General features: G+C 42.9%; 1 protein-coding gene across 4 annotated transcripts in view; it reads right to left on the bottom strand.

The window, feature by feature from the left end:
- LOC311266862 (xenotropic and polytropic retrovirus receptor 1 homolog) overlaps nucleotides 1-21,402 on the bottom strand; it is a 128,161-nt gene that overhangs the window by 22,056 nt on the left and 84,703 nt on the right. For 2 of the 4 annotated variants that reach the window (XR_014623774.1, XM_084369466.1), the window contains exon 16: nucleotides 8,545-8,640. The exons of the other annotated variants lie outside the window; for them this stretch is intronic. Coding sequence is in view for 1 of the 2 variants with exons in the window: in XM_084369466.1 (XP_084225592.1) it covers nucleotides 8,577-8,640 (64 nt within the window). In the remaining variant the exon portion in view is untranslated. The remainder of the gene's footprint in view (nucleotides 1-8,544; nucleotides 8,641-21,402) is intronic. 4 annotated transcript variants of the gene reach the window in all.

Genomic DNA, 21,402 nt, shown 5'->3' with positions numbered 1-21,402 from the left:
AGACTCCAGTCGTTTAGCAAAAGGAGATTAAAACACAAAAAATTGAACATCAGCGCATACCCTCCCCTATCCTGTCCCCAAACGACAGGAAGAAAACTGCCCCAAAAGAAGTCACTGGGCATTCTAAGCATAGTCAAATCCTAATTTAACAGTTAGATCACAGTAACAACCTAGGCACCCGAAACAGCGTCCACACCCCAGGCTGAATGGTGAACACCACTGAGCAACACCCCAAAGTAAAGGGTTTCGGCATTGTGCTTGGACCACAACATTTGTGCAAGGTGTATATTAAATTCAGATTACATACAAAGTTGTTACAAGGGCATATAAAATATTACAGCTAAATTAAAAATGCAAGTGCTATATATGTAAGAGAACATCATGGAAAATAAAAAGCACTCAGAAAGAAAAAGAAACCAAAATCACCTTATTTCCAAGGGAGAGAGCTACAAATTAAATCAGCACCGTTGTATAAACTATTCTCTTAAAGTCCATGTGGTGGTCATAAAAAAGTGCACATTGTTCGGTGGGGGCTCAGTGTACAAGATCCGTCCTTCTCCATTTTAAGTGGTAACAATAAAGATGAAGAAATTACCTCATTTAAGAGTATCCAGAAATCTAGCCGAAGACTCAGGGGTGTCAAAAAGGCGAATTTGCCCTTCATGGAGACACCGGAGGCGTGCTGGGTAGGCAAATCCACGATATTTATTATGACGAGCCAGCACTTTCCCCACAGCGTCAAACTCTCGCCGCCTTCGCAGGACCTCCACAGACAGGTCAGGGTCGAACCGCAGCTGGGAGCCACCATGGTGGATGTCACGTTTCTTCATCGCTGCTCTGAGCACAGCCTCTCTTTGGGAATATCGTAGAAACCGGACCAAGACGCTTCTCGGGGGCTTGTCTGGAGCCGAAGCGGGAGCCAGGGCTCGGTGGGCGCGTTCAATCTCCAGCGGGGGATAGTCAGCAGGCAGGCCGACTAAAGTCCGAAATGTTATCTGGAGAAAGTCCGCAAGGGGGGTGTTGCCCTCCGTTTTCTCTGGAAGGTTGATAATTTTCAGGTTTTTACGTCGGCCACGGTTTTCTAAGTTGTCAATTTTCAGCCGCAGCTGCTCCACTATTTTTTCCATGGCGGCTATGCAGGTGCCCTGCGCACCTTGGCTGTCCTCTGCAGTGGAGACCCTCTCCTCAACCTCATCCGCGCGCCTTTCCAGGTCCGTCACTCCGTTCGAGAGAGCCGATAAAGAGCTCTCTACCGAGGCGACAGATACTTTTATTTCACTCAGTGTACCGTCAATGATGTCCAGGCGAGCGCCAACTGATTCGTCCATGTCGTTCACCCGGGAGGCCACAGACTTTATTTCAGCTAAGATCTGCTCCATAGTTGCTTGGTCAGTTAGCGTTAGCTCCGAGGTGTTAGCATCACCTTGCTTAGCCTCACTCGGGACACGTGAGGCCGCTTGTTGAACAATTTTCTTCAGGACCTGACGGTGAAAAGATAGGAAAGTCCTTGTCTCGCTGCGGTCTAGGCATCCCTGAAGTACAGTTCGGCTGATGGTATTGAGTTTACTTGGAGAAAGTTACGGATTTATATGAAGCCTGGAGTGGAGAAAAGTCTCAAGCGTCCATCTTGATCCGGATCACGTGACCGCCCCTCTGATTAGATTCTTACGACAGTCTGCAAGGGATAAAGTAGTGAAAGCAGCCAGAGCAAGGCGCGGGATCGAATGAGAAGGCATCCGACTTTCGCTGTTTCCAGATATGACACAGGAGCTCGCCGAGAAAAGAAAAACTTTCACAACCGTGAAGAAAGCGCTGCAGCGGCTCAGCGTGAGATACACACTGGCTCATCCAGCGTCCCCGCGATTCACGTGGAAGGGGAAGAACCAAAGCTTCACAAGCGCTAAAGAGGCAGAGAAGTTCATTAGGATTAACTCCAATACAGATGGGTGAGCTGAAAGGATATGTCTGTTAAGAGAAGTGCCGTACAGCGAAGACTGACTTGGACAATACAAAGAAAAATAGATTTAAGAGTGAACAATGTCTTAAAGAGGTGGGAGTGAGTTTGATTTTGTGCTGCCTGAGCAACAAAGCCGGAGAGCGAGCTTCTTCTGGCTGGGTGTACGTCACACCATGGACCTAGGCCTAAGGTTTCTTTTTTGTTTTTTTGTTCGTTTTATATGGCTGGAGGAAAGCCAGAGGCCCCAAGTGTTATGTGGGCTTCTTCTAAGTTAGGAGTTTATTCTTTGTTCTTTTTTTTATGTTTCCTTTTTTAGAAGTGTTATGGCTTACTCTGTTACACGTAAGTTGTGTATTAAACTACATTTGGTGATGACAGATGAAAGTATAAATGACACAAACGAGTCATGGCAATTACAAGAGGCGCTAGTGGGGGACATAACTAATATTGATCTAAACTTAGTCTCAACAGGCATAGACTATTATTCACACGCAAAATATGACTAGGCACCATGTTCAATGCACAAGTTGGAATCAACGGATGTGGGAATCCTGTTAAGAGAGGGAAGGTGTTGACTTATCTGAAGCATAATAAGGCGGACATAGCTTTTCTCCAGAAAATGCACTTTAGAAGGAGAGGCACTGAAACTGAAATGGAGTTGGGTTGGACATGTTTTTCATAGCTCCGTCTCCAGTAAGCAGAATGGAGTAATAATATTGATAAACAAAAAAAAAAAAAAGTCTTATTTTACTGAAGGAGTTATGCTGCTATAGGCCCAGTCCGGGGGACAAATGACACACTGAGCTTCTCTCTCCTCCTCTCCTCTCCATCTTTATACATTATGCCTGTATACGTGCCCCATCTCTGCATGTCACTGACTTCACTTCTTCCCCGGAGTCCTTGTGCTTTCTAGTCTTACAGGCTCTCATGGATCCTGGCCGCAACTGGGTCGTGGATCGTGGATGCGCCTACTGCCATGGCCCTGCCTGACACCCACCACTGCTGTTGCTAATATTAGTCATATCTCTGTTACATACGTTTCACTACTATTATTGTAATGCATTACTACATACTATCCTTACCGTTAACCACTACTACTGTTATTACTAGTAGTCACATTTCCATTATGTGCATTTCATTATTATTGCTGTAATACCTCTTTATGTACTTTCATTCCTGTCAACCATCTATTATAATTGTATACATTGTGATCTCGTTGATCTGCTCTGTACATGCGACATCTATTACACGTCTGTCCGTCCTGGGAGAGGGATCCCTCCTCTGTGGCTCTTCCTGAGGTTTCTTCCACATTTTTTTTCCCTGTTAAAAGGGCTTTTTTTGGGGCAAGTTTTTCCTCACTCGAATCGAGGGTCGAAGGACAGAGGGTGTCGTCTCTGTACAGATTGTAAAGCCCTCTGAGGCAAACTGTGATTTGTGAATTTGGGCTATACAAATAAAATTTGATTTGACTTGATTTGAAGGAGATAAAGGATTAAGATGTCAGAATGGAGGATCACGTGGGCTCTTGATAGAGATGGCGGCGTAGAGAGTTGCTCTGTAAAACCCAACACAAAAAACAAAACTATAATTATTTCCATTATTTTACACAATATATAGTGGCTCAGTAACAGGGATATATTTTCTTCTCCTCGAGAGCAAGATACAAATGTCTAGTTGAGAACTCCGGAAGCTTCAGCGCCTCAAAAATTCACCACTGCCACAGTCGGCGAGAGCTAGCAAGAAAATGGACACTTTCGTTAACAGGCCTTCAGACGACACACCAGCTACATCAAGTGCAGCCACTGAGGAGCCCTCGCTGAGCTTCCTCACCACAGAGATAAGAGCAATCTGTATGTCCACACAGAACATCGAGCAGGATACAAAGGAAATTAAGGCTACTGTGGAGGACAATGAAGGGAAGATTAGCACGCTAAGCTCCCGCATGGATGAGGCGGAAGAATGGGTTGCCACACTGGGAAGCGCCGCTGACACATCCAAACAGCATGTCAAAGCTTTCCAGGAGAAAATACAACAACTTCAAGAGCGTGTCGAGGATTTGGATAATACAGGACATCGCTGCAATGTCAAAATCCTGGGCATACCGGAGCTAAAAGAAGGGAATGACATGATTCAGTTTTTAACAAAAAATCCCAATCATGCTCGAGCATCGATTCCCGACACTGGAGATACAGCGCGCACATCGACTTCCCACTGGCCCGCTGAGACGAGAACAGAGAGAGGGGGACTGACCGCGGCCCGTGATGGTCAACATACTCCGTTACCAGTTGAAAGAGGAGATACTTCGAGCAGCCAGAGAAAAAGGTCAGATCATGTGGCAAGGAGCCAGGATCATGTTTTTTCCAGACTACTCTAAGCAGACCATGGAACGGAGGGTGTCCTTCAAACAAGTTAAGACTGATCTGAAGAACAGAGGAGTCGAATACATGCTCCACTTCCCCGCCACCCTAGAGATTAAACATAACAGAGCGCATCATTGTTTCATCTCGCCCAAAGAAGCATCAGAGTTCGTCAAGAGGAAGATTATAAAGGAGAGATGAGGTAAGGACAAAGCGGGGGGTAAATAATCGAACCCTGATAGGCTCCTAATTATGTTGTAATGATTGTTATGCTGATACTGCTACACATCAATGGAGCCTGTCAATTTTCTTTGACTTTTTCTTTTCTCTCTTCTTCTGACAATACTTCCTCTGCTGTTCTATTATACTCATAATAGAGACTCAGGAAGGCCATATTTAATGCTTCCTTTTTTTTGGTTTCTTTTTTTCATTTTCTTCTTAAAATTTTCTACTTTACACAATTAATGAGGAGCTTTATTTAAGTTTTGATACTCCCCATTTAATACAGCCAGGTAATAATTCAAGGTTTCCTAGTTTTAGTGAGTTTATGACCTGGTTTACATGCTTATGTCCCAGTCTTTTGAATCTGACTGGGTTTGTACATAGTTTGTTTTTTTATGTCTGTAATATTTGTTTGCCACCACACTGTACTATTTTGGTAGTAATAGATCTATGTACGCTTTACTACTCCATGGCTAGCACAACTGATTTGAAAATTGCCAGTTGGAACCTTAAGGGCCTTAACAATGTAATTAAGAAAAAGAAAATCCTGACATGTTTGAAATCATCTAAAGTCGATATAGCCTTTGTCCAGGAAACACATCTAAACATGAAAGAATCCTTGAAACTGAGATGCTCATGGGTGGGGAAGGTTTTTTTTCAGGAACTGGCAAAAGTAGAGGGGTTTCCATTTTGATTAATAAGGCAGTTAACTTTAATGAAACAGATGTGCTAACAGATGGTCGATATGTGATAGTGTACGGTCAACTACTGGATACACCAATTGCTCTTTGTAATATCTACACACCCAATTTCGATAACCCAGAATTTTTTCACAACTTATCACAACTTCTCTTGGACCTCGGTGATATTCAGATAATACTAGGTGGAGATTTTAACCAAATACTGGATCAAGATCTTGACAGATCATTGCCTAGATGCAATACAGAAAGCAGATCAGCAGCTGCCATCAGACAGCTCGCCAATGACTTGGGTCTAAAAGATATTTGGAGATTAATGCCCCCAGATGGAAGAGATTATTCGCTTTTTTCTTCTCCCCACAATGTCTACACAAGGATTGATTATTTTTTAATTTCTCAACCATTAGTTGATTATTCTCTTAGGTCGGATATAGGTAATATAATCATTTCAGATCATTCCCCGTTTTTCCTCTGCCTAACAAAATTTTCACAGGCACCTAAAAGCCGGAGATGGCGCCTAAACGTATCCCTAAGGAAAGATAACTCATTCCTCGAGATGATACGGAATGAAACATCACTTTTTATGGAAACAAATAGTAAGCAGGATAGCACAATTTCTATTTGGTGGGATACTTATTGGAGGGGGAGAATTATCTCTTATGCCTCTTTCAGAAAGAGATTAGCTAATGAGAAATAAAACAAATTAGAGAGTGAACTTAAAACGCTTGAAATCTCATATTCTCGGACCGGGGACAGGTCCACACTAAACACGATAATTGCCACTAAATTTCAATAAAATAAATTATACTATAGAAAAGCCGAATATGCCTTGTTTCGAACCAAACAGGCATACTGAGAAATGGGTGAAAGGCCTGTCCGCCTACTGGCCTACCGCTTAAAGCAACAGGACAGTATGAACCATATAGCCGGCACACGACAGCCAGATGGCCATATCTCTACCTCCTCTAAGCAGATAAATGAAAGTTTTAGATCATTTTATAACACTAATTATTCATCACAAGGTGATTTGGATAAACAGAAATTTGATAGTTTTTTTTGCTGATCTTAATCTCCCACAATTAACTGACAGAGACAGAAACTTTTTAGAAGCGCCAAAAAAAATAGAGGAGGTCTCTCAAGCAATCAGAAGCATGCCACCAAATAAATCTCCCGGGCTAGGTGGACTGCCTGCTGATTTTTATAGAACATGGCAGGCTGGCACCTTACCACAGTCTATGCACACTGCAGTTATATCTTTCATTCACAAAAAGGGGAAAGATGATTTAGATCCTAGTGGCTATCGACCTATTTCCTAACTAAACTGTGATCAAAAGATCTTAGCAAAGGCATTAGCAAATCGCTTGTCAAAAGTCATTGGAAGTATAATTCACATGACCAATTGGGCTTCATCCCAAATCGCTATAGCTCCGATAATATTAGACGGCTAGTCAATTTACAGTATTTAGTATATGACTCCATTCATCCAATAATGGCTTTGTCACTAAACGCCACTAAGGCTTTCAATTGCGTCAAATGGACTTATCTTTACGAAACACTTGAAAGATACGGCTTTGGGCAAAATTTTATTACATGGATCAAAACTTCATATAATACTCCCTATGCTTGTGTTTTGACAAATGGTCTTATATCTAATCCATTCCAGCTGCATAGGTCCACAAGACAAGGTTGCCCCTTAAAGCTGGAGTGTGTAAGTTAATTTCTGGCGTCATTTGGTCAAAAATCAATAATAACCTTTCAGCATTTTGACTTGACTTGCTTCTAGCTGCTTCTAGCTGTCGTGAGCCTTTGGCTACAGTTAGCATAAAGCTAATCAACTTACAACATTACTCATCAATTGTGACCACAAACCGCCTGCTTTATTAGATTCACGGTCATTTCAACTACACAGCCAATTACTACCACACATTTAGATTATCAGCTATGTAAAACTTGTATTGGAGGCTCACCTGTCCAGGAGAAGAACAGCAAGCTCAGTATCCAACTTCAGCCCGATGCTATCGCTAAGCTCTCTCCACCTCGGATATGCTTGTCCAATGTTTACACACGATTTATTCCGTCTATTGTCACTCTCCCTCTTAGACTCTCGCTTCTCTACATCGGTCTCCCTTTTTTTTGGCTTGCTTAGCCGTGTACGCATTTGTTAATAATGCCGGGATAACGGCTTTTCCTGCCGGGACGTCCGCCATTGCATCTTCACCACCGATGGAAGGTGAACGCGCATCGACTTTGGTCGAGCAACCAATAGGAACGCCCAAAACAGCTTGCTCTGTAAAATTAACTATCATTGGCTGAACACTGCCGTCACGGCACTGATTTTTTAAAGCCTCAATACAGAGCCAAGAGGAGACACAGCTGTGCAGTGTTCTGTCATAACACTATGAATTACAAAATGCTCAAAGGTTATTATTGATTTTTGACCAAATGACGCCAGAAATAACTTACACACTCCAGCTTTAAGTCCAAGCTTGTTTGTGCTTGCCTTGGAGCCTTTAGCGCAGAAACTGAGGAATAATTCAGATATACATGGGATCACAGTGGGCAGTATCCATCACAAACTTTTACTGTACGCAGATGATATGTTAGTACTAACGCAACCAGAAAAATCCGTACCCACTTTATTAAACTGTATTGAAGAGTTCACATTGTTATCTGGATATCGCATCAATTGGGACAAATCTGAGGCCATGCCTATATCAGGCTATTGCCCATCTACCCGCGTCCATCAGTGGAAATTTCGCTGGCTCAAATAACTCCTGATTATAAAGATATGGTCCGAGAGAACATTAAGCCACTGCTTCAGAAAATGAAATCAGATTTTGGCAGGTGGACTAAAATCCACCTTTTGCTCTGGGGAAAAATACACTGTTAAAATGATGACTGCACCTGTGATTTATTACATACTATCTCACTTTCCTCTGAATATTCTCGAGTCCTACCTTAGAGATTTTGACACCCTGATTTTAGATTTTCTCTGGGGCAATTCACATCACCGTTTAGGAATAAAGAAATTACAGGGCCCACACAAAAAGAGGGGGATTTTCTCTTCCCAACTTCAGATGGTACTGCTGGGCTTTCAATATGAAACACATAAGAACATGGTTACCTAATGACAAGGCAGGAGATAAGCCAAGTTGGTTCCAAATAGAGGCTGAAGTAAGTGGGGGGCTGTCCCCTTGGTCTGAGTTATTTAGTACAAAATTGCAATTACAGAATGATAACCCTATTATCGCTAACACTACATTAAAGGAATAGTTCACTCTAAAACAAAATTCAGTCATTATCGACTCACCCACATGCTGATGAGATCTCCGGTGTAGTTTCTTATTCCTCAAAGTGCAGCTGGAGAGTCTCCCTCACAGCTGATTGCTCTGGGCCCCTGCCAAACCTAACCAGTGATGACATGTTCAGCCGCATGTCATCATTCAACCGCTGGCTGTCAAGGTGGTGTCCAGCAAACGATGTGGGCTTTGTTGATAATTGGCGGACTTTCTGGGGAAAACCTGGTCTCATTAGGAGAGACAGCATCCATCCCACTTTGGACGGAGCGGCTCTCATCTCTAGAAATTTAACCCATTTCATTAGCCAACAACCAGCCTGACAACCCAGAGTTGAGACCAGGAGGCAGAGCTGCAGTCTTACACGCTTCTCTGAGCTTCCATTAGATCAGTTGCACACCCAAAACTTCATTGAGACTGTGTCTGCCCCCCGACCACCTAAATTAATTAAATTAATCAAATCAAAAGTCCACAGAAGAGGAGTTGTGCATGAAAATCTAATAAAAATTAACAGCAACTCTGCAATCTCAAAACAAGACAAGAGAATTAAATGCGGACTCCTAAATATCAGATCCCTGTCATCGAAAGCTGTACTAGTAAATGACTTAATTTCAGACTGTAATATTGATTTATTCTGTCTTACTGAAACCTGGCTGCATCCTGAAGAATATGTCAGCCTGAATGAATCCACTCCACCCAGTCACATTAATACTCACATTCCTCGAGGCTCCGGCCGAGGAGGTGGTGTTGCAGCTATTTATGACTTAAGTCTGTCAATCACTCCTAAACCTAAATTAAATTATAACTCATTTGAAAGCCTTGTTCTGAGTCTTTCACATCCAACGTGGAAAACTTTACAGCCAGTTCTATTTGTTGTAGTGTATCGAGCACCTGGTCCTTACTCAGAATTTTTATCTGAATTCTCTGAGTTTTTATCAAGTCTAGTCCTCAAATCAGATAAAGTAATTATTGTAGGTGATTTTAATATTCATGTGGATGTCGTTAATGATAGCCTTAGTACTGCATTTATCTCATTATTAGACTCTATTGGCTTCTCTCAGTGTGTACATAAACCAACTCACTGTTTTGACCACACCCTTGACCTTGTTCTAGCTTATGGTATCGAGATTGAAAATCTAACAGTTTCTCCACAGAATCCTCTTTTATCAGACCATCACTTAATAACTTTTGAAGTTCTATTACTGGACTACACACCATTAGGCAAAAACTCCTTCACTAGATGTCTATCTGATAGTGCTGTAGCTAAATTTAAGGAAATTATACCGCTGGCACTAAATTCAATGCCATGTCTTAATATAATAGAGGACTCCTTCGCTAACCTCAGTTCCTCACAAATCGATCATCTTGTTGATAGCACTGCAGGCTCATTGCGAACAACACTGGACTCTATTGCCCCCCTGAAAAGGAAACCTATAAAGCACAGGAGGTTAGCACCCTGGTATAACTCGGATACCCGCAAATTGAAGCAAACATCACGGAAATTTGAAAGGAAATGGCGTTCCACCAACTTGGAAGAATCCCGCTTAGCCTGGAAAGATAGCCTTAAAATATATAGGAAGGCCCTCCGCAATGCCAGAGCAAGCTATTACTCGTCATTAATAGAGGAAAACAAAAACAACACCAGGTTTCTTTTCAGCACTGTAGCCAGGCTGACAGAAAGTCACAGCTCTACTGAACCATGTATTCCTACAACGCTCAGTAGTAATGACTTCATGAGCTTCTTTAATGATAAAATTTTAACTATTAGAGACAAAATCCATCATCGCTTGCCCTCAACTGGCACTATTGTATCTTTAAACACAGGAACCTCAGAAACAGTTGTAAATTCTGACTTATATTTAGACTGCTTCTCTCCCATCGACCTCCACCAACTAACTTCGATGGTTTCTTCATCTAGACCAACAACTTGTCTCCTAGACCCCATCCCAACTAGGTTGCTGAAAGAAACTTTACCTTTAATTAGCACATCTCTACTAGAAATGATCAACCTGTCTCTATTAACAGGATACGTACCACAATCCTTTAAACTAGCTGTAATTAGACCGCTCCTTAAAAAGCCTAATCTTGATCCAGAAGCTTTAGCCAACTATAGACCTATATCCAACCTCCCTTTCCTCTCCAAGATCCTTGAGAAAGCAGTCACCAACCAGCTATGTTACTTTCTTCATAAAAATAGTTTATATGAGGATTTTCAATCAGGTTTTAGAGCACATCATAGCACAGAGACGGCACTGGTGAAAGTTACAAATGACCTCCTAATCGCTTCTGACAAAGGACTTGTCTCTGTCCTGGTCTTACTAGATCTTAGTGCTGCATTTGATACCATTGATCATCACATTCTACTTCAGAGACTGGAACACTTAATTGGCATTAAAGGACCCGCATTAAACTGGTTTAAGTCCTATTTATTGGATCGATTTCAGTTTGTACATGTTAATGATGAGTCATCCCTGTATACCAAGGTTAGTCATGGTGTTCCTCAAGGCTCCGTGCTTGGACCCATACTATTCACCTTATATATGCTCCCTCTAGGAAATATAATTCGGAAACACTCCATAAACTTTCATTGTTATGCAGATGATACACAGTTATACCTATCAAACAAAGCCAAATGAAACTAATCAGCTTACTAAACTCCATGCATGTCTCAAGGACATTAAGACCTGGATGACCTGCAATTTTCTGCTGTTAAACTCAGATAAAACCAAAGTTATAGTACTTGGTCCTAAACACCTTAGAAAAGCATTATCTAATGATATAGCGAGTTTGGATGGCATTAACTTGGCCTCCAGCACCACCGTCAGGAATCTGGGAGTTATCTTTGATCAAGATATGTCCTTCAACTCCCACATAAAACAAATTTCAAGGTCTGCATTTTTTCATCTACGTAACATTGCAAAAATCAGGCCCATCCTGTCTCAAAAAGACGCAGAAAAGCTAGTCCATGCATTTGTTACTTCCAGGCTGGACTATTGTAATTCTCTATTATCAGGCTGCCCTAACAAGTCTCTAAAGAGTCTCCAGCTGGTCCAGAATGCTGCAGCACGTGTACTGACAGGAACTAAGAAAAGAGATCATATTACTCCTGTATTGGCCTCTCTGCACTGGCTCCCTGTAAAATCAAGAATAGAGTTTAAAATCCTTCTCCTCACTTACAAAGCTGTTAATGGTCAGACACCATCATATCTCCAGGAGCTCATACTACCCTATCACCCAACTAGAGCATTACTCTCCCAGAACGCAGGATTACTTGTAGTTCCTAAAGTCTCCAAAAGTAGAATGGGAGCCAGAGCCTTCAGCTATCAAGCTCCTCTTCTGTGGAACCATCTTCCTGTTTTGGTCCGGGAGGCGGACACCCTCTCTACCTTTAAGAGTAGACTTAAGACCTTCCTCTTCGATAGAGCTCTTAGTTATGCTGCTATAGGCCTAGTCCGGGGGACAATGACACACTGAGCTTCTCTCTCCTCCCCTCTCCTCTCCTCTCCATCTGTATACATTATGCCTGTATATGCCATGCATGTCACTGACTTACTTCTTCCCCGGAGTCCTTGTGCTTTCTAGTCCTACAGGCTCCCATGGATCCTGGCCGCGCCCGGGTCGTGGATCGTGGATTCGCCCACTGCTATGGCCCTGCCTGATCGTGGATGCGCCTACTGCCATGACCCTGCCTGACACCCACCACTACTGTCGCTGATATTAGTCATATCTCTGTTACATACGTTCCACTACTATTATTGTAATGCATTACTACATACCATCCTTACCATTAATCACTACTACTGTTATCACTAGTAATCACATTTCCATTATGTGCATTTCATTATTATTGCTGTAATACATCTTTATGTACTTTCACTCCTGTCAACCATCGCTTATAATTGAATACATTGTGATCTCGTTGATCTGCTCTGTACATGCGACATCTATTGCACGTCTGTCCGTCCTGGGAGAGGGATCCCTCCTCTGTGGCTCTCCCTGAGGTTTCTTCCGCATTTTTTTTCCCTGTTAAAAGGGCTTTTTTTGGGGGGCAAGTTTTTCCTCACTCGAATCGAGGGTCGAAGGACAGAGGGTGTCGTCTCTGTACAGATTGTAAAGCCCTCTGAGGCAAACTGTGATTTGTGAATTTGGGCTATACAAATAAAATTTAATTTGATTTGAATTTGATTGCACTACGGAAGCCGCGCCGGACAAGATGAACGAGACGCGCGATAGATACACACCAGTATTTACTTCCTGCTTTGAGCAACACACAAACACAAGAGGGATCTGCTTGCACTAGTGATTTGAAACTTTGACACTCACAGCTGGATGTAAACACCGGTGTGTATCTATCACGAGTCTCGTTGATCTTGTCTGGCGCGACTTCCGTAGTGCAAACGCTGTGAGGGAGACTTGCGTGAACGCCCTCCAGGCAAATATAGTATAGAGACTGTTTAGGCTAGAAAAAATGTACTAAATGACGTCGTTTCGAGTAAACTCTGGATGTTGCCACTTCGGGACACTTGGATTGCAGCGGACGAGCAGTATGGAGGAATATTACAAAGTTTTTGTGTAGTTTTATGGACCTTTTCCTCTCACAATTGACGCTCGTTATATGGATTACTGTTGCCGGAGGGTAGCCCCGCGGGTCTCCAGCTGCACTTTGAGGAATAAGAGACTACACCGGACTTCTTATCAGCATGTGGGTGAGTCAATAATGACTGAATTTCATTCTAGAGTGAACTATTCCTTTAATGTGGCATAAACTACATAGAGCAGGCAGTTGGGACTTTTTCAAATCCCCTCATGCACCTCTATGGAATAACAAGCAAATTCTAGTTGGAAACAAAACAGTTAACTGGACTATTTGGCGAAAAGCAGGGATAACCTATATTTTACATTTATTTGATAGCAATACCAAGCACTTTTTAAGCTTTAACCAAATAGTGGATTGAAACAAATTACCACATAATCAATACTGGAGGTATGTCCAAATGCAAAGCACCCTGTCTAAATGGTTAGGAGGCCCGCTTACCTGCCCTACGAGTAGCCCAATTGAAGAACAGCTGATTAGATCAAGTTCAGGTAGGGGCATTACTTATGGAAGAATTATCCTATCTTTATTCAAGAGCGTAGATTTTCAGTTTGAGAGCATGATTTCATTCCTTTTCAGTGACATAGCTCCTTCTCGCGCTCAGATTTATTCTCCTCACACTCATATTTTCTGCTCGCACTTGGATGTCTGCTGCTTTCTTTCAAAATGTGTGCTTGAACTCAAAAATCACATGCTCGTGCTCACATTTCTTCTGCTTGCACTCAAAAATTTTGCTCGCATTCAAATATGTCCTGCGCTCGCTCAGATCTAAAGTCTGCGCGCTCAAAACTAATGTGCACGCACTCAGAACAAGCACCTCCTCTCAGGTTGAGGAGTCTGCTCAGACTCGAGGCTGTCCCTCCTTGCACTCAAAATATTGTGTTTCACCAGCCAATAGGGGGCAGCTAGAGTGTGGACCAATCAAATGACGGATGCCGCCTTGGGTGCGTTCCTTTGCACTTTTTTGAGTGCTCCGTAGGGGCGGGTATATGGTCTGTTTGTAAAACTGCTTCTCTCAAAATACACCAGTTTACCATATTAGCCAGCTATTTGAATCGTCACTTATTTAAGACGCCAGCATATTTATGTATAATTATTCTTAAGTAATCATAAAACGAGTCATCGTAGTTTAGATTCTCTTTTTTATTCAATATTAGCGGAAATATGTTATATAGTATGAATACTCACAAAGCAGTGTACGTGTTACGATGGCCGAGTGGTCAAGGCCAATGGCAAATTTTGCATTTTAAACCATCGGACGCCGGTTCGCATCCCGGCCGCCCCACTCTTGCTGTCTGTCATATTATTATTGAAACTATATGAACGATGTGTTTTGAGTTGTAGCAACATTAAGCAATAAACTTGAGGTATTTGACAGCGCTGGTCCATCTCGTCTCCCGCTCAGTACCTCGCTCCGAGTCCTCTTCTTGTGAAAGCATAACCAACACTAACTTAATGTAATGCGTCCCCTGGCTTTGACCCCATTACACACACCAATGTTATCGTCAAATCATTATCATCATAGCGTATTTTTCATTATGTAAGGGATAATGTATAGTTCGGAGGTTGTTATGGAGAAATAAACCCCGACAGGTTGTATGGAACTCCATAACTCCATTTCTCGATAACAACTGACTACTAATAAATCTGTGACGGGCGTGGTGTCTCTATACTACATATACTCTGGACATGTCCAGCACTTAAGGACTGGTGGAATAACATCCATCAGATTATATTTGAAGTCCTGCAAAAAAAGTTCCAAATCTCTGCAAAACTGTCTATCTTGGGATCGGCCACTGAGCTTCAGGACAATGACTTTTCGTGTTTTGAGAAAAGATGGATTATTTTGGCTCTCACAACAGCTAAACAGATCTACTAAGACACTGGAGGAAAAAATACCCACCTCCTTATGAAGACTGGACTACAACAATGGCACATACCTGCTTACGAGAGGGTGACATACTCCCTACTGGACAAACTGGATCAATATATGTTTACTTTTGTTTGTTTTGTTTTGTTGTTTCATTTGTTTTGTTTTTGTTTTTATACTCAACTCATTTACAAAAAATTTAGGGAGTAAATCTCTGGCCTTGATGGCTCCCTGATTGAGTGAATTGATCTCTCCCTGTCTGTATTATTTGTGTGTTAAACTTCCATTAAAATGTTCATTACAAAAAAAAAACAGAAGGCAGAATGGTGTGTATTCAAGCACTGATTAACGGTTCCAGGACAATATTGTGCAATATTTACGCACCGAATAAAGGTGATCCACACTTTTTTCATGATGTGAATGGGAGAAATGGAAGGTCAAATAATCTTCCCTTACAAAAAAGAAGTTTATTCAAGTGTGCTATTAGCAGGGTTTTTTCTGCATTATAAATTTTGAGGCGGCCGCCTCGCTGAAATTGTCCGCCGCCACGCTGGAATCTTGATTGAAAATCAATGTAGTTCTATGGAAGCTCAGTGGCGCTGTTTTCAAATCGGTTCAACTCGACCGCAGCAGAAGGGTGCGTTTTGATTTCAGCGCTGCTTGTGTTCCTGCGGGGCTCATTGTGGCTCCGCTCCGGTCAAACCTTGTGCTGAGCGCGAACACACCTCACTGGTGCAGAGCGACGCGGTGGTTTCATTTGCTGCTTGGTGACAGGAGGACGCCGCGGCACGTTTGAAACAGGTGAGGTGAATTATTTTGCATAAAAAACACAAAGTTTCATACAAAAAACCCATGTTTCACCCATATTTTATGCTTCTCAAGGTTAGATAAAATGTTTAGAACAGCGAAACACCGTAACAATATATAACAGTCAAAACTGTAAATTTTGCACTGTTAAATACTCCTGCACTCAGTTTATAACAGAAAGATTCCGTATTTTACATTACAGTCAATACTGTAATTTTTGCATTTTTTTTTTTTGTAAAAACAAAACAAAACATTTTGTCACTGTTAAGTTTACTAACCTTGTGTTCGTAACAGATATATGCCGTAATATTTAACAGCTAACATAACAATATTTTGCATTTATAATAAATAATGTGATCAAAAAATATTTACAATTTGTGGCCGTTAAAATGGAGGCCACTCTGTTTTCCTAATATTGTTTTTTTCCTAATATTTAATTATGACACTTCAAAGTACGGTGGCCCAGAGGTGTCAGGCCAAATACAAAAGCCACAACACAAATACGAATACGATTATTGTGTTGTGGCTTTTGTATTTGTGTTGTGGCTTTTGTATTTGTTTTGTGGCTTTTGTATTTGGCCTGACACCTCTGGGTCACCGTATCAAAGACCAACAGGTGCCTACCGTGGTGGGAACTGAGGGAACACAAGCAGTTTGTGACAGTTTCAAGGTCTCCCTTAAACTCTGTCACTACTGTCCCATAAAAACAAAGACATGTAATGTACAGCTTCACAGGTTTACGATTCCTTGACCCATGTGGATCTAAAATCTAGTTCAACAAAGGTCAAATTAACATGGAACTGTCTCAACAAAGAACAATTTGTAGGAAGTGGCAAAATTAAACGGGTTGTAATTAACATATGCATTTCACATTGGAGTACAGACGCTTTTTATATACAGTACAGACGCTGGAAAGAAAGACGCCTAACGCCAGGTTCAGACAGGACGCGGAAGCGCCCCGATCGGCTGCGAAGCGCAGAGGAGCGGAGTCATTTTCGTTTCGCCGCCCATGTTATCCGATGGCGTCGTTCAGATAGCAAGCGCCGTGGCGCTCTGCCCCGCTGCCGGCGCGCGCCGTGCAGCGATCGTTTCGGCGTCTGGTCTAATTTTTTCGCGTGCCGCGGCTGAATGTGTCAAGCCGGGCAGGAAGTCAAACAAAGCAACAACGAGAAATCCTGTCAATTTTCAAAATGAAACACTTTTCAAAATAAAACTATTTTCGATAATTAAACACCCCGATTGACAGAAAACTACTCATTACCATGAAGTGGACATACATGTACAGTCGTCAGAAAAACATGGCGTTGTGATTTTATGCGATTATTTGCTTTCCTATGGTGAAAAAACAGCGTGACAGTGTGACGACAGAACAGCTGAGGAGCAGAGCCGTTTGCCGACCGGCGTGTGTCCGGTGTGAACAGAAGGGCTGCGGCTCGCGCGAGAATTTCCGAGCGCGGCGCTTCGGGGCGCTTCGGCGTCCTGTCTGAACCTGGAAGCGCCCCGATCGGCTGCGAAGCGCCGAGGAGTGGATGCATTTTCATTTTGGCGCCCCTGTTAACCGATGGTGTCGTTCACACGTTCCACTGCCGGCGCGGCGTGCAGCGTGCAGCGATCGTTTCGGCGTCTGGTCTAATTTTTTCGCGTGCCGTGGCCGAATGTGTCAAGCAGGGCAGGAAGTCAAACAAAGCAACAACGAGAAATCCTGTCGATTTTCAAAATGAAACACTTTTCAAAATATTTTTTTTTTCGATAATTAAACACCCCAATTGACAGAAAACTACTCATTACTATGAAGTGGACATACATTTACAGTTGTCAGGAAAACATGGCGTTGTGATTTTATGCGGTTATTTACTTTCCTATGGTAAAAAGACAGCTCCAAGTGTGACTACAGAACAGCTGAGGAGCAGAGCCGTTTGCCGATGGCGCGGAGAAATTCGTGTCTGGTGTGAACAGAAGGGCCGCGGCTCGCGCAAGAATTTCCGAGCGCGGCGCTTCGGCGTCCTGTCTGAACCTGGCGTAATTCAAATAGCAACGTTTGCACCTTTGCCGTCCAATCAGCTCATTGCGCTCAGCTCCGCCTCTTTGAGCTCCATGATTCACGGCGCTTCATTCTGGTCACGTTGCTGTTGAATGACATTGACCCGCTAACGTCTCCGTCACGAAGCGAAGCAAGCGCAAGCCTACTGCTGATTCACAGTAACATTCAATGTTTTTATTTTCTGATCGAATGGTCATACATTTTATACTTCCATTCGTCACACCGGCTAATTTTATGATTTTGTTGGCGAGTCATGACGTTTTTCAGCAATTTCAGTCATTGTAGCTAGCCAGATAACCAACGTTAGTGTTAGCTAACGTCAGTCTTACAGCTACCGTAACTGTAAGTTAACCTATTATTACTGCTCTTGGTAACGGCAGGGTTACGCCTGTGTGTATGTGCTTTAGTAGCACAGTGTATTATTATTACATGATCCCATTGTGTGTGTTATAAGATTGGTGTGGTCCCTTTAAGGGGTGGAGCAGTGCGTGAGTGCGTAGAGTCTGTGTGTGTAGTGAAGCGAGCAGCAGGTGAAGTTGGAGCAGACATTAGCAGAGCAGAGAAAGAGGTTAGCCATGAATGTACAGTTCAGTATGTGGCCAAATAAACGCACAAGCTTCTCCAGACCATGTAATGTCTCTCCTACTGTTTTACCAACTGCTGTCTGGCAGCGAAGTGAAGTGAAGGGTGTTAGCCCTGAAGCTAACCGGCTTCAGCCCAGGAGGAAAACGTACTCCCCTGCGCTCTGCCACTACGGTCTGGGAGCCGAACAGGAAAGGTTAACACGTGTTTTACCTGTTCACGTTCGCTGTTCATTTGTTTTGCTTAGTACACTTGTACAGTCTACTGATTTAGCCTACTCTACATGTTAACCGGTGTGACAGTTTAACTGGTGTTCATTTTAACTGGCGAGGGTCCCAGATGTGCTGGAGGTGTGGTTAGAGAATCCCGTCTCAAGAGGGGTCCTCGGCCCTGTCCGCTAACCAGGAAAAACCTTCCGATCACCCTGCTCATTCTAAGTCATGTATATGTGTATTAATGTTGACATGGTTTGAACACTACTACTCCACACGGAGATGCCGGAGTCTGCGACCTGCAAGCCACTTCACAACGAGCGCTACAGAGCACACAGTAACAGTGTAGGTGACTGTGTCAATGCCTGTCCAAAAAACGCAACTGTCAATAAATCGTCCAAAAGTGCATGTTGTCGGTCTGATATCTTTGTCGTGGATGTCTGTACTCACATACAGCTCATGGGCAGACCCGGCTGCAGAAAACAATTTAAGGGGGGCATTACATTTTTTCAGGGGGGCAAACTTTTTCAACCTACATTTTATTTGCTTCAGGCTGAACAATGGCTCTGTGACCACTCCTACAGTGCGGAGAAATAATTTTCCTCTTACTAAAAAGGGGCAGTTCATCCCAAAATATAAAAAACAAACAAACAAAATAGTGTAGTGCTGTGTCCATGCATGGATTAAAACAAAAAAAAAATCTTTTGACTGAAATGTTTTTTCGAGCTGTAGCCAAGTCATATTCCAATTTGTAATTTGTGAAACATGTTACAGGGCATTTTACTTGACACGTGCTAAAAAAATAAGATAAGATTTACAGCCTCACCCCACACCATGTTCTCTAATGCAGACATCAAGTTTAAATATTTGACCAAGTGTTTTACAGGAGGATGATCTGAACAGCTGTTCTATTCACACTTACATTTTTCTTTGTCTTTTCAATGTAATTTTCAATCTATGAAATCAATCTGTGCCTTTTTTTGCCAAGCTTCTCTCAAGTTTTACTCTTTCAAATAATCAACCATCTACAGAACTTGTCAGTACGCTATTTTTCTACTTCTTCTCATCATCATCATTATCATTAATTATTATTATTAATGATATTGTTTAAAGTGAGCATCTTATCGTTTAACAGAAAAATACATCATACAAGCAGCAACTTTTGCAGCCTTGTCAGTCTGATGGCGAGTTCTCACTTTCTGTCATCACTAACATGTTAATAATCAAAGAAGCTCTGAGGCTTTGTTCTATATGTTATAATACAAGATTTCAGCATTGAGCTACAATCAGGCTACATTCATGACTCTGTACAGTCAAACTAACCAAAAACTTATTATTGATCATCAGTATAAAGTTTCAGGGCTGTAACCATGGTAACTCACGGTGCCAGAGGGGAGGGAGAGACGCTGAATGAAGCCGTTTACACAGATACACTGCAGACAAAGTCCAGACTATAGTTGTTGTTTCACACATGTAGCACACAACAGGAGACTCTCCGTGTCAGACGAGTTCTCACGTGCTGACTAAACTCAGCTGATAACGTAGCAGCGCGACGAGTCCTTGCTAGCTAAGCAGCTAAACTTTAGCGCCGCTCCGTGTTGAGATCCCGCCCTGTGTGGGTCACTGCATTGTCATTGGTCAGGCGAGCACACTGTTAACGATACCATTGGCTGTAGAGTGTGGCAATCTGTCAATAAACATCAGCCAACAGTTTTCCTCAGATCTACATTGATCTCACAAGTCGCCTCTGTTAAGTTTGAATGACGGAAGTCCGTCGTAGCGACGGAGAACTTTAATCCATGCGAACGCCACAGCTAACTAGCGAGTCTATGAGCAACTGCGACCATGAACGTCAAGTACTAACAGCGTTACCCTCTCATGAGTATGACTCAGTGACCCGCCCCCCCAGCACCTGTAATTGGCCAGCACGTTTCCTTCGTTCGTTGGTTGAATTGTATGATCGACAAACCGAGATAGGAATAATAGAGCGTTGGCCACTCCGAGGTAATAAACAAAACCCAAATAAAATAAACAGCTTCCAGCCCAGGGCGGGCACGGCTGACTCTGTGGGCGGGCACGGCCCGCCAATGCCCGCCCATGCCGCCGGGACTGCTCATGGGTGAAACAGTCTGCGGCATCTGTTCACGCCGAGCGGCTCAAGAGCAGCGTGCAGAGCGCTGTTAGCTGCGGCGTTGAGTGCGCAGCGTCCAGGTCAACTTGTGACACTTCGTATCATCGAGTATTTCTTTCATTCCACACTCCGTTCAAATGGTCACTTAAAGTCATCGGTCCCAGCCGTATACATCGTTATTAAGCTGGCGCCAAGTCGATGTGAAAACTGTGTACTCTGTCATACAGCCTGCTCGTCAAACAGTCTGCAGAGTATGTTGATATCCAGCCCGAACTCAGCGTGAGGTCGGTCAGCTGTGGCAGAGCGTGAGACGCCCAGATCAACCTGTGATATAAACACCTGTAGCGACCGTAGATCGTGGTTCATAGCGGAGTCCAGACATGTACTGTATCTCACACTGCTCAAGGTGTCAAGATGAATATCAGAAGGGAGAGGATGACTCCTTACCAGAAGTTAGGCGGGAAAAAAAAGAAGCACAGGACAGTTTAATTTTATTTTAGTCCATTTCAGTGTGAGTTAGAGTAAAAGGGCAAAAGAGCTTACCTGTTTGCCAAAATCTGACATCTGCTTCCCTTTCAGATTGAATGCATCACATGCAGCATGTGGTATTCACCGCATGTGTTGGTCGTCCCTCT

This window comes from Pagrus pagrus (genome assembly GCF_965226575.1).
Source record: "Pagrus pagrus genome assembly, chromosome: 12".
NCBI lineage: Eukaryota > Metazoa > Chordata > Actinopteri > Spariformes > Sparidae > Pagrus > Pagrus pagrus.
The sequence above is the reverse complement of the archived record's forward strand: the minus strand, read 5'-3'. Positions and strand labels throughout refer to the sequence as shown.